Here is a 23902-nt window from a genome sequence, read left to right on the forward strand (position 1 = left end):
AATGAAACTAGCCAGATACAAGAGTAAATGCACCATATATTCTATTTACATAAGTCAGATAGTAGCTTAAACTGGAAATTATATTCCAATTTCAGAGGATGAAGAAGGACTAAGAAATGTGATTTTTTTGAACAAGAATCAGTTTGTGAGAGTTAGTGAGCTGTACCATAATGGTGTTTCTCTCTCTTTAATATATGCCTCAATAAAATGTTAATTAATAAAACAAAGTATTATTGAGAACAAATTGAATGTTACTCCAGGGCTTCCTGTTTATGACTGTTCTAATGGACTTCAGGCAGATGCTGGTTGTTCTGGACACAAGGATGAATAAAATACACTTCATACTTTCATGAAGTTTCCAATTTATCAAGTTAATGAATATATTTCTAACTCAAATATAACTGAATAACTGAACGTTCCATCAGGTGCTGGAGGGCTGGAACAGCACATGAGCTGCACTGAAGGCTGGCAGTATGAGATTGCCTGTGATGGTCACACTTGAGGTCTTAAGACAAGTATTTCACTTCAGTGAGGAGAGGATGAACACATGGCTCAGTTGCTCTGAACATGCTAGGCACAAGTGTTCTATGACTGTGGTTGTCTTGCTTCAACAAATTGTGCTATTTCCCTCGAGGATGGGAACAAATGGTTGCACAGATTCTTTATAACGAGAGAAAAATTCTGCTTACCCACTGGAAAAGCTCGTCAAAGAAGGTGTCTTTCAAGATACACAGCAATCGAGTGATCCATTATGGTCACTTATACAAGAAAGTCTTTAATATTCTTAGAGTCAGAAAAATGTCCTCTCTTAAAGAATTATGTTGGAGTAGCTGTGGGTATTGGGTAATTTTTTTGGGGGGAGGTGTGAGTAGAAATGGGGCTTTTCAGAGAATAGTGCCTTCTATGCTCTCTTACACACAGTGAGAGCACAGCTGAGAGAGGGCACAGTTTTGTCTTGCGAAGGAATGGCTTCAGCAATCCTAGCAGAGTTACCTGCTGTACACAACTGTCTACATACACCACACACAGCTTACAGACCCTAGTCTGTAGTTCCCTTAACATATCTATCACAGGAATAAGTGCTTTCAAAGAAAAAAAATCTTGGGAAATCTGTTCAATGTAGTAGCTTCAATCATTGGGAGAAAACAAAATATGGCTATTTTCTCTGATACATCTGGAGTTTGGGTTTCCATTTCATTAAAATTGATGTTCTTTACTACAATTGATAAATGTTTTATTAGTCTACACAGTGAGTGATTTTTGAAATTGTAATTTATAAGTATTCATTTACTTAAGAATTAAAAAAAATCAGGTATTTGAGTGACTATGACTGCAACTTCCATGGCCAGTTGCCATATATTATTAAACTCCTTTTTTTATTTCTTCTGAATCTTCCAGTAGACGTCTAGAGTTTAGCTAGAAGTTTTGGCTACGATACAAACAGTGATGGAAAACATATGAGCAGTAACAAGTTTTAATCTTGCTCCTCAGTACTAACATGGACTAATCTGTGGAAGCAGTTTATTCCAGTATCAGCCAGGGTGCAGCCACACCAGGGGCTGTAACTGGAGGGTGTTTTCTCTTTTAAATGTAGCACCTCCTCATCTTTTTTCTTAAACAGTGCCTGAGAACATTTACATTGTAGCTATCTGCCCTGTACTACTTTTCAAGAAAACTACTCTCTTCTGACAAGGTATGTTTTCATGTCTGGCTTACAAGTACCACTGTACAATTACTTTATAGTTAATATTAAGGAGTCATTGTTATTAATAAATGTTTGTAAATAATACTATGAAGTTTAAGGCTTTGCTATATAGTATCTTAAAATCAGCATTTAAATACAAGCTTAAAGTTGTTCCTCAAATTAGTTTTATATCTTATAATAAAAATTTAAATGTGCCTTTATTTTTTTTACAATCAAATGAAAACTTGTAATTAGGTTTTACTATAAATGTCAAAATGACTAATTTGAAAAGTTATTTAAGCAGATACTTTCCATGTTATTTTAAGAAAATAACGTTAATAATTAATGATAATGAAGTCTGGGGACAGGCCACCACATATACATTAAATGAAACAGTAAATATTGATTTCAAAGTATAAAACTGATGATTGGTAATGTATTTTTATAAAACATGTAAATTATTCAAGAGTCAGTTTTACTTGGATATGTGACTACTTGTATTTTTTTCTTGATAACTTATTTATATGCAATAAAATGGTATTGGGTAGATAAAACTGAAATCTACATAATTCTAAGACAGAACTTTTATCAGCAATAGTTTAGTTCTCTATATGATATGAAAGATAAGGGGCTTCTTTTTAATAAAATCCATAGTCAGAATTTAACATACCCAAAGATTTCCTTTCTCCTTTCACAAAGCCAATTTTTTACTAAAATTAAATAATGTATTTGCTTTTCATTAATAATTTAAGTGAAATGTTAATTTCATGTTAATTTATTTAGAGATATGGCAGCTAAGAAGCAGTGGCACATGTTGTAAGGACTGAGTCACAGGGAACCTAAAGGGGTTTATATTTATCTTATCTCTCTAAAAATAGTTGTTTTTTGGTAATTGCACGAAGAATCACTGAACTGTTGAGAAAGAGAGAGACAGAGACAGATAATCCAAACATTTTGATGCTTTTAGTTAGTTTTTGGCATTCAATAATTAAATGTGGTAGTGGAAAGAATGGACAGTATGCAGTCTTCTGTTACAACTAACCACTACATTAAAAAAAATATTCTGATACTTGATCTGAGACATGAGACAAAACAGATTAACTTTACAAGCACTGTAGGAAACATCAGACAAATGGAGATGCAGAAATGTGTTCTTTATAACAGTAGTTAGGTTGCTAGATATATTTTTTTAAAAAACTGATGTAAGAGAAAATTGACATAAAATAAAAAGCCAGTTCTTTAATCCAAATGCTATTTATACTTCTGAAGTAAAATAAGCTATTTTTTAAGAATATGCTATTTTAAAAGATATCATTGGCTGGGGGCGAATGGCTCACACCTGTAATCCTAGCCACACAAGAGGCTGACATCTGAGGATCACAGCCTGCGCGAAATGTCCATGAGACTCTTATCTCCAATTAACCACAAAAACCAGAAGTGGTGCTGTGGTTCAAGTGGTAGATTGCTTGCCTTGAGCTGAAGAGCTTAGGGACAGCACCCAGGCCCAGAGTTCAAGACCCATGACTGACCAAATTAAAAGAAAAGACAGACATCACTGTCCATAAACAAACTGTTCTGAGATTAAGTTTCCAAGGCATGGGCTGGGAATGTGGCTTAGTGGTAGAGTGCTTGCCTAGCATGCATAAAGTCCTGAGTTCAATTCCTCAGTAGCACATAAACAGAAAAAGCTGGAAGTGGCACTGTGGCTCAAGGGATAGAGCACCAGCCTTGAGCAAAACAAGCTCAAGAACAGTGCCCAACCCTGAGTTCAAGCCCCAGGACCAGCAAAAAAAAAAAAAAAAGGTTTCCAAAAGTATGCTTGGACTTCTAACTTTTTAGCTTACAAGATTCTGTTTTGAATATACTTGTATGAAGTCTGGATTTTTTTCTGTGAGATATATGAAGAATGTTATAACTGAGATCTACAACTGATAGAAAAAAGTTAAGTGGACCTTTAAACATGGGAATTCAAAAGCACAATGACTTATTTACCTAATATAGTGTCTGCTGAGAAATACCATTTCACTTACACATATTTTCCATTCCAAGTATGAGGACCAGTTAAGTAGTAAAAGGGAAACTTCTACATGTTTTAGCTATAATTCCAATCCTATTATAAATGCTCATGAGAACCTAGCCAAATCTACTCTCCTACTCTTTCCCAGTGGAAAGGTTGATTATGGGCTGGAAGAAACTAGGAGATGAAAATCAATTAGAATGTGTGAGCATAGTTGAAAGCAACCTGAATGAGGAGGGAGTTCCTTCAGCTCTGCTGCCTCCAGGGAGTTCTGGGTGCCTACAAGCCTCAGTGGAGTCGGGGAGGGATGACTCAGAGAGCTTTCTTAGCTCTGAACAATTACAATCTACTAGTAACAGCAGGAGCAGTAGAATAATATTCCCAAGAGTTTTCTGATTAAGAGAAACTTGAGACTCAAACTCAAAGCTTCCCATGAATAGAAATCTTTATCAAAACTGGTCAATATAAGAAAATTACTGAGTTTTCCAGAGAACAGGACATATTTTTTAAAGCTCAAAAATACCATAATCCAAATGCTGCCAAAATAAATATAACTGAGACTGAACCATTCAGTAAATTAAAAAAATATTATGTTAAATAAATCATAGCACTATTCCCTATATTGTTCTCATTATTAGAAGAAAGCATTGCTACATAGGGCTTGTGCCTTTACACTCCAGTGTTTATGGATAAACAATTGCACAGCTAAAACAGGGAGAGGTTTAGGGCATATACTTGGGTTCCTCAAGACTATAGTAGAGAACCAGCAACATCAGATGAAGAGTCTAAATGGTAAATTACCTCAAGATATCAAGGTTGATCTGACATTTCTTTGCAAACACACCAGGATAACAATGCAAAGAGATATATTTTATATGGCTGTCAAAAGAACAATAGAACACAGAGAAGAATCTGCCAGAAGGCATTGTTGGTCTCAATAAAAAGACTTTTCAGCCCAGACCAATACCGGTGGCTTCCCCCTGTAATTCTAGCTACTCAGGAGGCTGAGATCTGAGGATCTTGGTTTAAAGTCAGCCCATGCAGGAAAGTCCATGAAACGCTTATCTCCAATTAACCACCAGAAAACTGGAAGTGGTGCTGTGGCTCAGGTGGTAGAGTGCTTGTTTTGAGCTAAAGAGCTCAGGGACAGCGTCCAGGCCAAGTTCAAGCCCCATGACTAACAAGAAAAAAAAAAAAAAGACTTTTCAGCCCGACTTGGTAGCTTCTACCTATAATCCTAACTACTTAGGAGGTTGAGATCTGAGGATCACAGGTCAAGGCCAGTCAGGGCAGGAAAATCCATAAGGCTCTTATCTCCAATTAACCACCAAGCCAGAAGTGGAGCTGTGGCTCAGGTAGTAGAGTGCTATCCTTGAGCACAAAAGCTCAGTGCCCAGACCCGAAAGACTTTTGTAATAGCCAGAAGTGGGCAATACTAGACAATAATGCCTCAAAGTACTGTGTTCCAACCTACTAGTACTTTTATTGGAGTTACTCATACAGTGTTGTCCAGAATGTTCTAGAACCTCCATCAACAGGCAAGAGTCTCTACTAGATAGCAGGCCCTGCATTCAACAGCCTTCACTGTTCACTTGGGAAGGACCCAGCTGCTAAAGCAGTAAATTGCAGTGGTCCCTAACTACAATAGATAATGCCAACAGGGAGGCAGACTCTCAATTTCCTATTTTCATTTTCCCTCTATTTTTCTTTTGATATACTGGAATTTGAACTCAAGGCCTCATGCTTTCTAGACAGGTACTCTTCAGCAGACCCTTCTTAGCAATAGTTGTTTTTGAGATAGGGTCTCTCTTTATGACTGAGCCAGCCTGGACTTTGATCCTCCTATTTATGATTCTCTGAGTCTTTGGGAATGACAGGTGCACAATGCTGTATCCATCCACTTTGTTTTCCTTTTAGTCTGGAACAAGAGTCACACATGACCATGTCCAGCCATTGGTTGAGGAAAGTGTCTTACAAACTTTATTTTTATTTATTTACTTATTTATTTATGTCAGTCATGGGGCCTGAACTCTGGGCCTGGGCACTGTTCCTCAGCTCTTCAGCTGAAGGCTAGCGCTCCACCACTTGAGCCATAGCTCCACTTCCAGCTTTTTCTGCTTATATGGTGCTGAGGAATCGAACCCTGGGCCTCATGCATGCAAGGCAAGCACTCTACTATTGAGCCACCTTCCTAGCCCCAAACTTTATTTTTAAAGAAAAAAAAATGGGGGGAGATGGGGCTTGGCAGGCCTTGAGCTGCCATTTCCCATTCTCTGCCTCCCAAATATCTATGATTACAGAATTTAGCCACTGTGTCTGACTTCTACCTCACTTGTGAATTAATGCAGGGATGCTCCTTTGATAGCCATCAGTCTAAGAAAGGCAGGGACCTTGGCTGATGTTCACTGACAGACAGTGGGCTGTTTAGGACAGCTGAGGCAGGATGTGGAAGAGAGGCAAGCCTCTCTGTTCTCAGAGCTGTGCACCTTTCTTGTTATTCTCTCAGTTCCAAATCCTGCTTTTCATACCTGATCCCATTCTTCAGCCTGAACTTAACAGCCAAAACTGGAGGAGAAGCTCCAGAGCTCATTGAAGCAACAATACCAAAGGAAACTGTGACACTAGCATGTGGCATGCACAGGAGCTAAGGCCAGCCCTCACTCCAGCTGCCAGGCCACACAGAAAACCAAAATCTGCTCTTGGCAGCCACTCTGAAACTCCAGCACATTCTTCTTGTTACACATTTCTTTTTTAAAGTTCCATAGTTTCCTTAGCTCTATATTTCAAGTATATTATATGGTTAATAGTTTCTCTGGTATAGACTGAGAAACTAAAGCCCATATAGCTCAAAGTTTCCATGAGATAACACTTAAAACAGCCAACTAAAACAAAACAAACCTTCATTAAAATCCCATTTCCTGTGGACCAGAAAATGGGGTTAGGCTTCAATAAATTGTGAATTCCAAAACAGTTTCACTGGCAGGTATTTTTGTTTGACTTTTGAGGGAGATAGGTGTCTGGGAAACTTTTGATTGTTAACACCTGGATTATCCAATGCTAAATAAAAGGCAAAAGTGAGAACAAAGCAAATAAGGTTTGGTTTATAGATATTTAGAATAGTGCTGACTGTGGCCAATGTAAACCTATACCTAGCACTCAGGAGGCTGAGGTAGGAGGATTGCACAAGTTTGAAGTTAGCCTGGGTTACATAGTAAGACTATGTCTCAAAAAACGTAATTTAAAAAATATTTTAAAAACAACATAATTTAAAAACTATGTACAAAGTGCTTCAATCTACTGCTCTTGCTAGGCATTATATATTCTATTTCATTACTTTTCTTCATATGCAATATGTGTTTTTACAGATGTCTTTAGCTGTAGTAAGGGTCAAGAGGAACAGAGACATACTTGGTGAAGTATGGCACCTTCCAAGTTCTAGGCATCCACATCTAGTGTTAAGAGAGCCTCTACCCCTAGATTCAGTGTCAACATTGATTTCCATTTTTGTTTTCCTCTATGAATACACATGGTTCTGAGTATTAGCTTTACCAGCAATCCAATATTTATCTGAGAATGGCTGATTAGGAGCTGTGGTTGTTTTTGAGTAGGAAGTATAAGAGCGAAGAGGAAGGAGAAAAGGCATGATTTTCCTCACCTATTCAGCATACCGAAATCATGTCTTTGGTAGTACTTAAAAATGCTCTTTGAACAACTCTGGCAACCTCAAACTAAGCCAGAGATAGGACTTCCAATGGTACTGTAATTGTAAGTTTGTCATTGCTAACAATAGATAAGGTCATGAATAGCTGTGTACAGGAAGAAAGAACTGCAATGTAAGGATGCTAAAATAAATAAATAAATAAATAAAACACTGGAAATAAATAAATACACTGGAATTAGGGACAAACTTTGATTCTGGTAAGGGCCGAGAGGCCCTGGGGACAAAACACCGAGGAGCTAGTGATCACATAAAGGTCTGATATCAAAATATCACAGTTGGTTAAAATTAGACAGGTAGCTGAGAAGAAACACAGAAACACAATGATACTGAAAATGAAGCCCAGGGACCTTCACTAGAACACTGTATCAGGACTTTCAGAAATGGTTAGCAGAGACACCCCGCAGCAGTGACAGGACAGATGTCACCACAGGTGATTCTCACAGATTCTTTTTGCCAGTATAATCTTTCACTCTGCATCATGCAAGACCACACAGTCGTTCCAATCCAAACACTCCCCACCCAAGCTTGCTGGTTGAATAAGAGATGGCATGTGTGCTTGCAAAGCTACTATGCATGCTTCTATAGGCCCCTGCCTTACTCCATGGAGCTGTGGCATCAAGTGTCCCAGAAAGAGTTGGGCCACAGGAGACCTAACTTGTTACATTTCAAGTTCTTTGATGACCATTTCCTTATTTAACATAAATGAAGGGTCTAGGAAAAACGTTGTTGACACTTCTAAAAGGTATATATAGGGCTGACAAGGTGGCTCAATGGTAGAGTGCTTGCCTTGCATGCATGAGGCCCTGGGTTTGATTCCTCAGCACCACATAAGCAGAAAAAGCCAGAAGTGGCCCTATGGCTCAAGTGGTAGAGCGCTAACCTTGAGCTGAAGAGTTGAGGGACAGTGCCCAGGCCCAGAGTTCAGACCCACAAGCGACAAAAAAAAAAAAAAGTATGTATAGATGAGAGATTAGAATTGGTTTAAAAATGGAATTCAGAGTAAGATTATTTTATATACAAAGTTTAGCTATTTTGAGATCTATCCTGTAAACGCTTTCCTAGCACATCCAAGTATAGATAATCACAGAGGTACCACACTTACATATTTGCCTTTTTATTTCACAAAAATCTGTACTCTATTTTTCATACTCTATTTTGGCATTACTAGAATTTGAATTCAGGGCTTTGTGTTTGCTCAGCTGGCCTTCTACAACTTCAGCATTCTTCAGCCCAGCTTTTTTCTAGTTGTTCTGAAGATGGAGTCTCTAGGACTTAAGCTGGACTTGAGACCCTCCAGATCTCAGGCTCCTGAGTAGCTAGGATGACAGGTGTGAGCCACTGATGCACAGGTTTTATATTGTATATTTTTAAACACTGTTACAAGCATTTGGTGCACTCCAAATATGGCCAGTGCTGACAAGCACTGACCTAAGGGGAAATATTCATGTCACCATTTAGATTTTTGGAACATATAAAATTATTTAAAGTTATTACCAGGTTAATAACTAATGACAAGATTTTCCAACTCTTTTTCAGAGATTATCAAAAGCTGGGTGCCAGTGGCTCATGCCTATGATCCTACTTACAGAAGGCTGAGATCTGAGGATCTTGGTTCAAAGCTAGCCCAGAAAGGAAAGGCTGTAAAACTCATGTCTAGTTAATCACCAAAAGCCAGGAATGGAGGTGTGCCTCAAGTGACAGAGTGCTAGCCTTGAGCAAAATGCTCAGGGGCAGTGCACAGGCCCTGAGGTCAAGCTCCAGGACTGGCAACAAGAACAATAAAAACAAGACATATGCTAAATAAATGTGTATTTTAAGTTAGTGAATTCACTACTTATTCTTAAATCTAGAAAAAAATGTCTACCTAGAAATGTGAAAGTTGATTTTGAGGTTCTGGGAAATAGTAACCAGGATCACAGGATAGGTTTTCCTGATACTGGGCTAGCCCTGACTGACTACCATTCTCTCTTACAGCCATTACTGGCACCCAGGCAATAAATACAGACCCAGCAAGCTGTTAGGCAGAGGCTGTGGAGCTCTATACCCTGGCAGTGGGCAGGTGTCCTCCTACCAGGACTGAATCTTGTCAATGAACATTCCTAGAACACACTTACTTTGGATAATTTCATATTTTTAATTTTTAAAATTTTCTTAAAATTTATAATAATCACAGGTGACAGTTAAGAAATAGGCAAATGTACCTGTGAGACTATTAGAATTTTCAGATTCCAATATTAGAATCTTTTATTTGTACCTGTGAGTTTGTGAAAATAACTTGAAACAACCCAGTTTCCACAAAGCCAACCAACCAACTAGACAGAACGCATGTGCAGAAATGAGTAAGATAGAGCAATCTGGACATCAGATGGCTTGGATCAGGTTTTGGACAATGGAATAGATTAGAAGGAAAAAAGATTCAAATGACATTGGAAAAAGTGACCAAAAATGAGAGTGAGGTTGGCAAGGATGAATCAGTTGAGGAAAATTTCTATTTGTTGTCTATGGGACACTGAGAATGTTTCTCAGATGTTAGACAACAGAAGGTATGATGACCTACTTTTCTATTTTAGAACATTTATTCATTTTCTAATGATAATAGTATTTATTTTTCATTATAAAAATTAAAGGTTAAAACATCATCCATAGTTATATCAACAGAGTTTATCATTAATTGGGTACATTTGTGTTGGGTGTTTTTAAAAATTACTTTCCTTCTTTGTGCTTACATGTATACTGATTGTGAATTTTTATATTTGCTTTTTTATTTCACAGAATATGTATTTTATATTCTATATTTTTTATTTTGGCACTATTAGGATTTGAACTCATGGCTTCATGCTTGCTCAGCTTGCTTTCTACTACTTATGCCATGCCTTCAGCCCAGCTTTTCTCTGTTTTGGAAATGGCATCTCTAACACTTTTCTGCCCTAGCTGATCTTGAATGGACTATCTTCCAGATCTCTGGTGCCTGAGTATGTAGGATTATAGGTGTGAGCCACTGGTGCCCATACTCTATATGTCAGCCTGTTTGTGTAGTTTAGAATTATTTCCTAAAACTAGACTCTAAAAGTAGAATTGCTGAAGCTCCCAGACTGCTAAAATGCTCTTTTTTTTTTTTTTTTTTGGTCTTGGGGCTTGAACTCAGGGCCTAAGCAAGTTCCCTGACGTTTTACTCAAAGCTAGTGCTCTACCACTTGAGCCACAGTGCTACTTTTGGCTTTTTCTGGGTAGTTTATTGGAGAGAAGAGTCTCTGCCAGGGCTAGCTTTGAACTATGATCCTCAGATCTCAGCCTCCTGAGTAGCTAGGATTACAGGTATGAACCACTGGTACCTGGCTTCCACAAAATTCTTATAGATTTATTCTCATATTACCTACCATGGATAAAAATGCCATTTTATCATATTCTTGCCAGCACTGAGAAACTTATGCACAAACAAGTATATATGTTTAAACTCTAACTCAATAATTTATGTCTACTTAGTCCTAGATCAGACTTCTATAAAAGACAGCATGAAGGAATATGTGCTCCTACTGCTCTTGGCTGTATGCTCTGCCAAACCTTTCTTCAGCCCTTCGCATATGTCATTGAAGAATATGATGTTGAAGGACATGGAAGATGCAGATGATGATGATGATGACGACAGTGATGATAACTCTCTTTTTCCAACGAAAGAGCCAGTAAACCCCTTTTTCCCATTTGATCTGTTTCCAACATGTCCGTTTGGATGCCAATGTTACTCACGAGTTGTGCACTGTTCTGATCTAGGTAAAAACATAAATCAACTTCTTTTTGAAGAATAATACTGTTCTGACAAAATTAAAAGGACAGAAAAAAAGATGAATACTAGTTGCTCACTCCTGTAATCCTAGCTAATTGCGACAATGAGTTTGTTGGGATTGTGGTTCATGATCAGTATATACTTATGTAAATTTTCTGGATTAGTTTTTTCCTAAGTGTGACAGAATATGTGATATAAAGAACTTAAGGAGAAAGAATTTATTTTGGCTTTTGGTTTCAGAGGTTTAAATCACTCCAGAGGTAGCAGAGTAGCTCACCTCATTGTTATCAGAGAGAGGAGAAAGAAGGAGAGAGAGAGGGAGGAAAGAAAGGAGTGGGGGAGAGAGAAAGGAGAGAAGAGAAAGAGAGAAAGGAGCTGGTGTTCCCCTTTATCCCATTTTATTCCATTCAGGCCCACAATAAGATGGTGCAACCCACATTTTGGGCAATTTTTTCCCCCACTCAGTCTTTTCTAGAAACACTCTCACAGACATACCCAAAGTTGTGCTTTACTAATCTTCTAGGTACATCTCAATTCAATCAAGATTAACTGTCCCAATTTACTTTTTACTGTTTTTGTGCGGGGTAGGATAAGAGGTGTTGTTACTGTGGTCGGAACCGAGGGCCTCAGATTTGCTAGGTAGGCACTCTACCACATGCCCCAGCCTGTTTTTGCCTTGGTTATTTGTGTATGCATGCATGTGCACGAGATGGTACTAAGCTTTGAACAGGGGGGGCTTGGGTGCTGTTCCTTAGCCTTTTCACTCAAAGCTGGCTTTCCACCACTTGAGCCACATCTCCTCTTCTGGCTTTTTAGTGGCTAATTGAAGAGAGTCTCTTGAACACATTCCACATGCTGCTTAGAGCAGGGATCAATGGAATGCATATCAAGAGTTGTACTCAGCTATTTTCAAAAGATGGAATACCTGCTCCACTGTGGAGGTCATTCATGCAGACCACTCTTTGAGCCATCTGAGAAGCTGGCAGACACATCTCACTTCCCCTAGTAGCACGATCAAGAAAAGGTCTATACACTTACTTGGTCACTCTTCCTTTCTCAAATAAAACTCCTTTCAGAGCCTTAACTTTACCAGGGACAAGGCAGGGTAGGTTTGGCAAAAATCAGTGTTATAAGAAGGATCCTTCCTGTAAAACTCCATCTTCTAATAAGACTTCCACTTCATTGCCTAAGATCAAAATAATATCTTATTTTCATAAAGATGGCAAAATGAATCCATAGGAATAAACAAAATAGGCTCTACGTTGCTATCTTACCAATGTAGAAAGCAATCTTTTCCCTTCCTATCTATGGTTAGATATCTTGAAAGTATTTTAAAGTATGGAAAGGAAAAATACATAGTGCTATTAAGCAGAATACAGATGTTCAAAATATTTGGATATACGATGCCTTAACTTTTAAGTCTATTAAATTCACAACTGTTCTGTAAAAATAGTTCTGCCAAAAGTGTGAAAATATCTGATGTTCACTTAAAATGAATAAAAAGATAAATTGATAAACAGTAAAATTTAATATAGTAAAATGCTGATGTAGAAAGCAATGAGATATGGGTTTTCAAGTATAAAATTTTGTTTTAAAAACTGTTATTTATCTCAGAATTTAAAAAAACAACAACAACAGTTGTAGTACCTACAAAGGTGAATGGCAGCTAATATGCTTTTGGTACCAGGATAGAAAAGAAATGAGTCAAATTACCTTGTCTTTGAATTACTGTGGGTAATGAAGAAAAGGTATAATCTACATTTACATGCTAATAAAGTTATGTAAGAATAAGAATTTATAGGGTTGGAGGTGTTGCTCAGTTGGTAGAGTACCAGCTAATGAACAAAAGTACCAGGTACCAAGTTTGAGTGCTGGACTCAGATAAAAAAAAAAAAGAACTTTTAAAATCAAAGAATTTGCAAGTAATTAGCAGAGCTGATTATTTATAGTAAGTGAGTAGGAAAGTTTTTGATAATGTACATGAAAATAAATCAAATTTATATATTTTCTAAGCACAACTTTCTGTATTTTGAGTCTTAAAAAAGTGATCAGGCTGGGAGCCTGTAATCCTAGCTACTCAGGAGGTTGAGATCTGAGGATCATGGTTCAAAGCCAACCTGGCAGGAAATTCCATGAGACTTTATCTCCAATAAACCATCAGAAAATCAGAAGTGGCACTGTGGCTCAAGTGGTAGAGTGCTTGCCTTGAGCTGAAGAGCTCAGGGATAGCTCCCAGGCCCAGAGTTCAACCCTATGACTGACAAAAAAAAAAAAGTGATTAGGCTTGCCTAGTAAGTACAAGGCCCTGAGTTCAAATCCAAGTATCACTAAAAAGAAAAGGTCTTTTCCAAACAGTACTTTTGTCATCTGTTACAACTAAGTCCTCTGCTACTTAATGATAATCATAGGTTTAAAAAATATGTATTTCTTTAAAAATGTCAGTGATCTCATCTTCAACATCAATGTTTAATACTTATATAACATGTTTATTTCAGGTTTAACCTCAGTCCCTGGCAACATTCCATTTGATACTCGAATGATCGACCTTCAAAACAATAAAATTAAGGAAATCAAAGAAAATGATTTTAAAGGACTCACTTCACTTTATGTAAGAACATATGTTCATATTTTCAAATATTTAAGCGAAAGTACCATTGCTAAAATGATTAATTATATTGCATTAGTAAAGGAGTCGTTATTTTCTGTGAAGTATTATAGCATCCCTGTATTTATCAAGGTTCTAGCCAACTAAAAATTATGGCTATAATTCAGTTATAGTTTAATTCAACTGATGCTTACTGAATAACAATAGGTACATAAAAGGCAGTGGGCTGAGAGTTTAATTATTATTTTATAATCCACTCAGGTAACAACAGTCACCAAACACTAAAATGAATAATAAGCAATTATTCACAGCAATCATCTCCAGAGTGTATAAGAAATCTTTTCCTCAATCTTGTTGACCTCTAATAGTGGCACATAGAAAATGTTATCTAACATATACATGGATGGAAACTTTTTTGGAATTTTTTTCTTACTATAGTTATATGAGTATTTTAATCCCCAATTGGAACATTTTGAGCTATCCTGTCGAATTTTTGAGTTAGTACAAAACTGAGTTTGGAGGGAAAGCCTAATTTTTCACTGTCACTGCTGGAGGTATTACCTCCTGCCCTCAGCACTACTCTTGATTTGCCAAGACTAGATGGGCTAGGATGACTCTGTACTATCTGGGATGGTCAGGCAGGACTACCTCTTCCAGGTCATTTTCCCCACACTCCAGGCTGTGTCAGAGAAAAAAAAAAACTACAACCTGTCATATCTATGTATGATACAACACTAATGGGACAAGGTAGAAAACATGACCATTTCGCCAGGCACTGGTGGCTCTTATCAGAAATCCTAGCTGAAACCTGAGGATTGCTCTTTGAAGCCAGTCCGGGCAGTTCATGAGACTCTTATCTTCAATTAACCACTAGAAAATTGGAATTGGTTCTGTGGCTCAAGAGTGCTAGCTTTGAGCTAAAAACCTCAGGGACAGTGCCTAGTCCCTGAGTTTGAGTCCCAGGAACTGACCAAAAATAAAAAGAACATATAACTGTGCTACCCCCTTGCTGTATCTGGCAGGAGCAGGTACAGATCCTGTATCTGAGAGGTGTGAGGTCGCTTTGCCTCCTGCCACACATGCCATCATGTTTCAGGCACACTGAGAGATAGGCAGTCTTCATAGTAAGGAGGACTAGCAAGAAAATCACAAAGAGGCTGAAGCCTGGGTAGGCTGCCTTGAAAATTTCATGCTGAAGGAATGCAATGCAAGAAAAATGAGCTTTGATAGCTCCTTCCAAATCATGCCAACAACTCAGATTTAATAATCTCCCTATCTCAGCCTTCCAAGTAGCTTTGATTTTCCAGGCTATAAAGCACTTTTAAAAGTACATGTTTTATTATGAAATACAGTTGTAGTGATAGTTGTACAATACTTAATTATATCTCCTTATGTGGTGCCTGTCTTACAGAGAAATCAAATTATTTTAGGCATTCTGTGACTGTCAGTTATGCTTTACCTGTGTCTCTTACACAGAGAAGGATATGTGAGAGCCTAAACATTTTCAGACCAATCCACCACTTCTTACCACTATCACTGATAGGTTCATCATGACTTACTGTCCTTTTCTGCACATTACACTTGTCTTTTGCCCTAACACATAACCAAAAGTTTGTTTGTGATGACTCTGTGGCTCTATGACAGCCAGGAAAAGCCAACACTGAAAGTACAGCTGATCTGGAGTCACTCTGCCAGCCCATCAAATTCAGGCATTGTTGGCTCCGTATTTTACAGTGCTGAATAAAAACTGTTAACCTAGTTTTACTATTTATAATTCTTTTTATGCAGTTCCAGAAACTACATCTATTAACCAGAAAACAAAAATGAAACAAAACAAGCCCTTAACTAAATTACTAGAGCCCTTAGGTGAGTCAGTTCTGACCTTTACTTGTAGGCAAGTCACTTTCCTTTATTGTACATGTTTCTGTTAAATTACTCTCACAGGGTCAAGTGGGGGTTCATAAGCTATCTTTATGACCCTTTAAGTTGGCTTGGCCTCATTTTTCAGTGTAACTAATAGAAAAGTGAATACACTCTTACCTGGCACTATACACTCAGAAAGGAACTTATTTTGGCAACAAGATAGTTTTCCCTCTTCTAGACTTAACCTTTCTAGGTGAAACCTTTAACAGAGTGCTTGTCTGAAAGACAGTGGCAAAAGAGTCACAAAGGACTGAGAGTAAAATGAGTAAATGTGTTGGTAAAGAAAGTTTACCGGGCAGCCAGAGCGTTATGGGAAAACAACTATGTAGTATCTATAAGGCATGTGTCATGTTAAAACAAAGAGAAGATAGCTATAGATAAGAAATTTACAAAAGAAGTGAGAGAATCAGAGAGATTCTCCTAGAGAGAATCAGATAGGCTAGATTAAAGAGTGATTGACAAAGGCCCTGAACTTAATATGCTTTTGTGTCATCAAAAAATCTTTACATGTAGTTTGGCAAAGGAGAATTGAGAGCTATGTCCTTCCAAAATAGCTATCAGGAAAACCAGTAAGATTTTGCCACAGCTTTGGTTCTGAAATTCCCACATGCCAGAATCTCATGATCCCAACAGATGGAAATGGCTGGTCACACAATAGCCATAATGTGTGGTTTTAGACATGTCAAGATGCTACCAAGAACACAGTCGTTCTAGCACAAGGTCTTCATTCTCTGGGATTAAATCCCTTCTGAAGGGTGCTACTCTAGAGCCCTGAGAAATATCAGGGGCTTTACCTCATTGTATTCCCACTGGGAGAAATGGCAAGCATTACAGATGAAGCCTTCCACATAGAGAAAATCATGCAAAATATATTTCATGTACACTAAAAAAATTTTAGAGTCCACAGATTTTAAGATAAAATAAAGATAATATTGTTGAGCACTTACACACAGGTGAGTAGAGGCTGAAGCTTCAAACTTGTGAATGTCTATTCAAAGATTTTTTTTAAAAACCTGAATTTCTATCTAAACTAAATGCATATTACAAAGCATTAAAGCTTTGCACTATTCCAACTAAGTGTTTATTCTATTACAGTACTACTTCAGATATTCACCCCACTGCAAATATTTTTAAGCTTACATTGGAATGGGAAATATTTTATGTTTACAAGTGACAGAAATCATATTAATTTCCAAAACTAGTTATTGTAGAATTATCAGTAAATGAAATCCACTCCCTAATACCATATAACTTTTTATGCTTTATTCAGGCTCTCATTCTCAACAACAACAAGCTAACAAAGATTCACCCCAAAACTTTTATAACCACAAAGAAGTTGCGAAGGCTGTATTTATCTCACAATCAATTAAGTGAAATACCACTTAATCTTCCCAAATCATTAGCAGAACTCAGAATTCATGATAATAAAGTAAAGAAAATACAAAAGGACACATTCAAAGGAATGAATGCCTTACATGTTTTGGGTAAGTTTTCCAAATGACCAAGACATCCTGAAATGGTAATTAAAATGTTTATATAAAAGACTTTGTTATCATTAACAACTTTTTCGGGTGTGTGTATATGTGTTGGTCCTGAGGCTTGAACTCAGGGATTGGGCACTGTTCCTGAGCTTTTTTGCTAAAGTCTAACATTCTATCATTTGAGCTACAGCATCATTTCTTTTTTTTTTTTTTTTTGTCAGTCGTGGGGCTTGAACTCTGGGCCTGGGTGCTGTCCCTCAGCTCTTCAGCTCAAGGCGAGCGCTCTACCACTTGAGCTACAGCGCCACTTCCGGTTTTCTGGTGGTTTATTGGAGATAGGAGTCTCACGGTCTCTCCTGCCCGGGCTGGCTTTGAACCGTGATCCTCAGATCTCAGCCTCCTAAGAACCAAGAATACAGGCATGAGCCACTAGTGCCCGGCCAGCATCATTTCTATCTTTTTTGGTGGTTAACTACAAATAACAGTCTCAATGACTTTCCTGCCCAGGCTGACCTTGAATCATTATTCCTAGATCTCAGCCTCCAGAGTAGACAGGAATTCAGGTATGAGTCACCAGCACCTGGTTTATTAAGGAGAGGGAGAGGGAGAGGGAGAGAGAGGGAGAGAGAGGGAGGGAAGAGGGAGAGAGGGAGGGAGGGAGGGAGGGAGGGGGAGGGGGAGAGAGAGAGAGAGAGAGAGAGAGAGAGAGAGAGAGCATATTGCCAGTCCTAGGGCTTGAACTCTGGGCCTCGGCACTGCCCCTAACCTTCTTTTTTGCTCTACCACTTGAGCTACAGAACCACTTCTGGCCTTTTCTGTTGATGAAGTACGGAGGAATGGAACCCAGGGCTTCATGCATTCTAGGCCAGCACTCTACCACTAAGTAACATTCCCAGCACTTCATTAATAGGTTTTAAGATAATTTACTCAATTAGCTTCACCCCCCTCTCCTAGCCCCTTTGGTGGTTCTGAGCAGGCACTTTACTGCTTAGTCATGCCTCCAGCCTTACAATTCATTTTTGAATCCAATAATCCTTACCTAGACAAACCATTTATAAACTAATTAAAATGTGAAACAAGCCCAGGGCAGGTGGCTCATACCTATAATCCTAAGTACTCAGGAGGTTGAGATCTAAGGATCACAGTATGAAGCTAGCCCAGGCAGTCCAGTGAAACTCTTATCTCCGATTAACCAACAAAAAGCTAGAAGTGGAACTGTGGCTCAAATGGTAGAGTGCTAGCAAGAGAAAAAAAAGGCTCAGGGGCAGATCCAGGCCCCAAGTTTAAGCCTCAGGACTGGGACACGCATCAAAAAAAGTGAAAGAGAATTTATGGTATTTAAAAAAAGGTTTTGTGATACTTTTTCTTTAAGAATTTCCTTTGAAATACCTGGATATGGTTTCTGTTTTATGTACTAGACTCTAATAAAACCTACGTTATTTTTATTTAAAGATAGTATTTTTGGTGTATTGTATAAATTACTCAATTATAATGTTCTGATAGTATATGGAATGCAAACCTAAGCTTTAGTTATCTGGTTTAAATTGCTGATTCATGAAATTTCTTATTGTATAATATAAACATCATTTTATTTTACTTTTTGTGGTACTGAGTTTGAATCCAGGACCTCATGCTTGCTAAGCTGGCACTCTGCCACTTGAGCCACACTTCCATTATTGTTTTTTGTTGATTCTTTTCTTTCCCTCTCCCTCTCCCTCTCCCTCTCCCTCTCTCTCTCTCTTTCTTTGTCCTGGAGCTTAAACTCAGGGCCTGGGCACTGTCCTTGAGTCTCTCTCTGCTCAAGGCTAGCACTCTATCACTTTGAGCCACAGCACCACTTCCAGCGTTTTCCTGTTTATGTGGTATTGAGAAATCAAAGCCAAGGCGTATGCATGCTAAGCAAATACTCTACCACTAAGCCACATTCCCAGCCCATTGTTCGCTTTTTTTTTGGTTGGTCATGGGGCTTGAACTCTGGGCCTGGGCGCTGTCCCTGTGCTCTTCAGCTCAAGGCGAGTGCTCTACTGCTTGAGCCACAGCACTACTTCTAGTTTTCTAGTGGTTTTGTTGGAGATAAGAGTCTCACGGACCTCCTGCCTGGGCTGGCTTTGAACTGTGATCCTCAGATCTCAGCCTCCTGAGTAGCTAGGATTACAGGTGTGAGCCACCAGCGACCAGCTTGTTGGCTATTTTTGACATTATCTCAAAACCTTTTGTATAGACAAACCTCAATCTGCAATCCTTTTAGTCTCTGCCTCCTTCAGTTGAAAGGACTACAGTTATGACTTGCTGGTGCCTAGCCATTCTATGTTACTTCTAATGGACATCTTATAACCATACTGTCTGCTCAGAAAATCCACTCAAACTTCCCAAGGAAGATTCATGTTTATTTATTCCTAATTCTTCCTAGTACCTGCCATTTTTGCCAATTAGCCTCTTACTGGTATTTCTCAAAGTTATATTTCTGCTAATTACATAATTTCTAATTGATTTATGATCAAAAAGTTTAGAAAGAAAACTAAATGGAAAATATAAAAATCTTGAATTATATGAAAGATGACCATACTATTTTTTGATGCAATATTACAATAAAACATGTTTATGGTTAGAGGGGAATAAAGTGTCATTTAGTAATTCAAAGCAAAAAAAGAGAATATGTTATACAATCTAGTTTATGAAATACAAAACAGAATGTTTTCTGAGACTGACAAAAAGGAGAGTAGATAGAAATCAACACCTGAAATGACAATGAGTGTGAACAATGAAGCTCACACTTCCCAGGATATGTCTTTGTACTGTGAGTTTCCTTTACATTATGTATGCTAACTCATGTCATTTTCCCCCACAGAAATGAGTGCAAACCCTCTTGATAACAATGGGATAGAGCCAGGAGCATTTGAAGGGGTGACGGTATTCCATATGAGAATTGCTGAAGCAAAACTAACCTCAATTCCTAAAGGTTTGTATTTACTTTTAAAATCTGTTATGTTTCAATGACCATTAAATGTTGTATTGTAAACTTTAGTAGTATGCATTGTCAAAACCATACTTCAATGAAAAATCATTGTGCTAGTATATATGATGAAATTTAGTATTTTTTTCATATGCAAATAAAGAACCAACATGTAGTGAATTTTTGACAGTATTAAGTCAAAATTATCTTCCCTAGTTATGAGAATAAACATCAAGAAGCAGAGAAGTTTTAATTTCTCTTCTCTTATCTGACATTTACTTATCTACATCAATCATTTGGTGAAGCACAGTAGAGGGGGAGGATTCTATAGAGAAAAAAAGGGGAAAGCTTCATGGGGCCATACTGTTATCCCCAGCTATTCTAGTTTAGTGTGGGGTCCATGAGGCCAGATAGGGGCAGGCCTGGCTCTGGCAGAAATGGATGTATTACAAGGGGCTCTCTTCCAGCATCTTCCCAGGTGCTGAGAAGATGAATCAGCCAACATACAACAAGTTTGAGAACAATGTCTGGAACATGGTAAGTGACAATATCTTTTACATCTAAGATATCATCCTACATTATTCACTTCACATTCTTAGACCTGCAGCAGGTACATCCAAGTCTGGTGCTCCTCCACATTGCGAGATGACCAGTTTTCTATGCTATTCTTTCCAAGCTCACTACCTGATGACTGGCTGGATATGACTGCCTTTCTTGGAACTCATGGTGAAAATCTTGCTTTCCTTGCTCCTGACAAAGGTTTTCTTTGGTGATGACTACTTGGAAAATAACTCATAATAACATATTTTTCAATTTCATACAGCTATCTTTCAGTATCCATCAGTACAAAGAGCAATCCTCTCTATTGCTCACCTGACCCAGAGACTAACAAGATAAACAGAATTAAGACACAATGAAGTTGGTATTATTAAATCAAGCAGTGATCTTTCACTTAGGGTTCATTTACTTAGAAATATCATCAGAAGTAAAAGACAGATTTTCTACCCAGAAAGAAACAGTTTAATCCAGAACCACACAAATATAAAATGAGCTTCATTCATTTGAAGAAGGTGACTGTATATCTATAAGGCATATGAGAACAATGACAAAAAAATATAAACTTTTCCCAGAAGATTAAAACTAATGGAACTAAGATGGAGAAAAGGGAAGTAAGGACGAGGAAAGGAGTGAGGAAGAGGGAGGAGTCAAGGCAATAACTGCAGGAGAGGAAGAGGGAGCGGCAGGGCGGGACAGGGTAGCGCTGCTGTGTTTATGTTCACAATCTGACCCACACTACTGGGCATGGCCATTCTTTTTTTGTGTGTGTGAAAATACTGTACAGAGGGGTTACAATTACATGGGCAAGATAATGAGTGCACTTCTTATCAAGCATTGTTGCCTCCTCCTTTGTTTACCCTTCCCATCTCCCATCCCCTCTCCCCCTTGCATGGCCATTCTTTACCCTTCACATGTGCAGGTTTTCTTTTCTTTTCTTTTTTTTGGTCAGTTGTGGGGCTTGAACTCTGGGCCTGGGCACTGTCCCTTAGCTCTTCAGCTCAAGGCTAGCGCTCTACCACTTGAGCAATAGCGCCACTTCCGGTTTTCTGGTGGTTTATTGGAGATAAGAGCTTCATGGACTTTCCTGCCCAGGCTGGCTTTGAACCGCAATCCTCAGATCTCAGCCTCCTGAATAGCTAGGATTACAGGCGTGAACCACTGGCGCCTGGCAACACACTTGCAGGTTTTCTAACACTGCAAAATACCCTAAGATTCTAATTTCAAGCATATCTTGGATTTAACTTCTTAAGATTCTTTCAGAAACTAAGGAACACTATGTCTTTAGGAAATTAAATTGGAATCTTACATAAATTGGAACTTACATAACTGCTCTTTCCAGATCACTCTGACATTCAGAAGCCAGGAATTTAAAAAATTCCATTCACTAAAATAAGGTGGCCGCATTCACAATCCCATCAATACTATCACTATGGCAGAAGGAAATGCCAGACCTCCCAGGAGTCCTTACCAGGAAGATTGTACAAGAGGAAAATGAGAAAAAGTCTTTTTCCCTGCTAATCTGGGAAATTCTACTGCATAATCATATTGCATGGGAAGACACCTGTTTGCGATGGAAATAGATGTTCTAGTACAAAAACATGCTAGAATTTGTTGGTAGTTACTGAACTATCTGCCAAATTCACAACTCTGCTTATTCCTGTCTTAGAGGCTCTGCTCTATCTCCTCTCTGGTTATTTATCTTCCTCATGTCCTAGGGGCATACAGACCACTCAAGTTCTTTAAATCTCTCTCTAAAGATCTCCCTTATCCCCCAACTTCTCACAATCTACACTAGAATTGGCTGGCCAGGACACGATCTACTCTTCTATTAACTATTATGTTTGCAATTATTTATTTAGCTAGCATATAGTGTGTGAGTACAAAAAAAACCTCAAATATCTTTGTCTTACCTTCTGGAGGGACCATATCATTTCATAATTATAATTAAGCTCAATTAATCATAAGTTCAAGAAACCAGAAACCTTTCATTTTGAAGTATTTTCCTGCCTTCTAGTTTATTTGCCTTAAGAATTCAAAGTAAAATTTGAAATTTGGTACCCTGTGTATTGATATATGTTTACCTGAATTAGAGAAGGGAAGGGGAACAACTAAATGGTGAGACAAAGGGCAAAGGGCAAACCAAATACAACAGCGATACAACTGGGGGGGTGGCACTGGGAGAAGGGAAAGTAGGAGAAAAATGAGCAAGGGGGTAACAGTGTTTGAAAAGAAATGTACTCACTACCTTATACATGAAACTGTAATCCCTCTGTATATTACCTTGACAATAAAATTCAAAAAAGTAAGTTCAGCCCTATTAAGACTATTGATACTCTAAAAAAAAATCAATTTCATTCAGGCTTTACCATGAATATAGGAAGGAAATGTTTTAGTAAAATTTGAAAAAAGGAAAGCTTTCCCCATGGGCTATCTAAAACCTTTGATTGACAAATATCATAAATTTGTTTGAGGGGCTGGGAAGGTGGCTCAGTGGTAGAGTGCTTGCCTTGCATGCATGAGGCCCTGGGTTCAATTCCTTAGCATCACATAAGCAGAAAAAGCCAGAAGTGGCGCTGTGGTTCAAGTGGTAGAGCACTAGCCTTGAGCTGAAGAGCTGAGGGACAGCGCCTACCTAGGCCCAGAGTTCAGGCCCCATGAGACAAAAAAAAAAAAAACAACAAAAATTTGTTTGACTCTTCCAGTAAGCTTTTGTAATGAGACAAGGGCTGGAAGCAGGAAACACCAGTGTGAAATAAGAAAGAACAAACCTTTATTTCAAAAGCAGGAAACTACAAATGCAGTCCTTAACTACTACTACTGAGAGAATAAATGCTAAAATGGATAAAATACCACAAATAAAGCATTTGTAGGTTTAAAATGATATTAAAAGCAAACATTTTAACTGATCACCTCTGGATGCTGTACTAATTTATTATTTGAAAGAATCAAATGTTCTTTTCCTTTTTCTGTAAAAACTATTTTACAAAGTAGCTAGTTGATGAAGGAAAATTAGAAAATTCTACTAAATCCATAAAAAATCATAAAATCACAAAGTCATCAAAGCCAAATATAGCAATGTATATCTTTAATCTCAGCTACTTGGGAAGCTAAGCCAGGGGGGTGGCTTATGCCCAGGAGTTCATGAGACCCCAGGGTCAAACAAACAAGTCATCATTTTG

At 38.2% G+C, this 23902-nt stretch overlaps 2 protein-coding genes across 2 annotated transcripts in view; one reads left to right on the top strand and one right to left on the bottom strand.

Moving 5' to 3' along the window:
* The window catches only part of Cenpp (centromere protein P), a 183444-nt gene that overhangs the window by 72866 nt on the left and 86676 nt on the right, over positions 1–23902 (bottom strand). The gene's annotated exons all lie outside the window — the stretch shown is intronic.
* The window catches only part of Aspn (asporin), a 30330-nt gene that overhangs the window by 329 nt on the left and 6099 nt on the right, over positions 1–23902 (top strand). The window contains exons 2-6 of the mRNA XM_013026409.1: positions 1622–1693; positions 10906–11190; positions 13699–13811; positions 17002–17215; positions 20061–20171. Coding sequence (XP_012881863.1) covers positions 10935–11190; positions 13699–13811; positions 17002–17215; positions 20061–20171 — 694 coding nt within the window. The 5' untranslated portion in view covers positions 1622–1693; positions 10906–10934. The remainder of the gene's footprint in view (positions 1–1621; positions 1694–10905; positions 11191–13698; positions 13812–17001; positions 17216–20060; positions 20172–23902) is intronic.

Source organism: Dipodomys ordii, unplaced genomic scaffold, assembly GCF_000151885.1.
Source record: "Dipodomys ordii isolate 6190 unplaced genomic scaffold, Dord_2.0 Scaffold93, whole genome shotgun sequence".
Lineage (NCBI taxonomy): Eukaryota > Metazoa > Chordata > Mammalia > Rodentia > Heteromyidae > Dipodomys > Dipodomys ordii.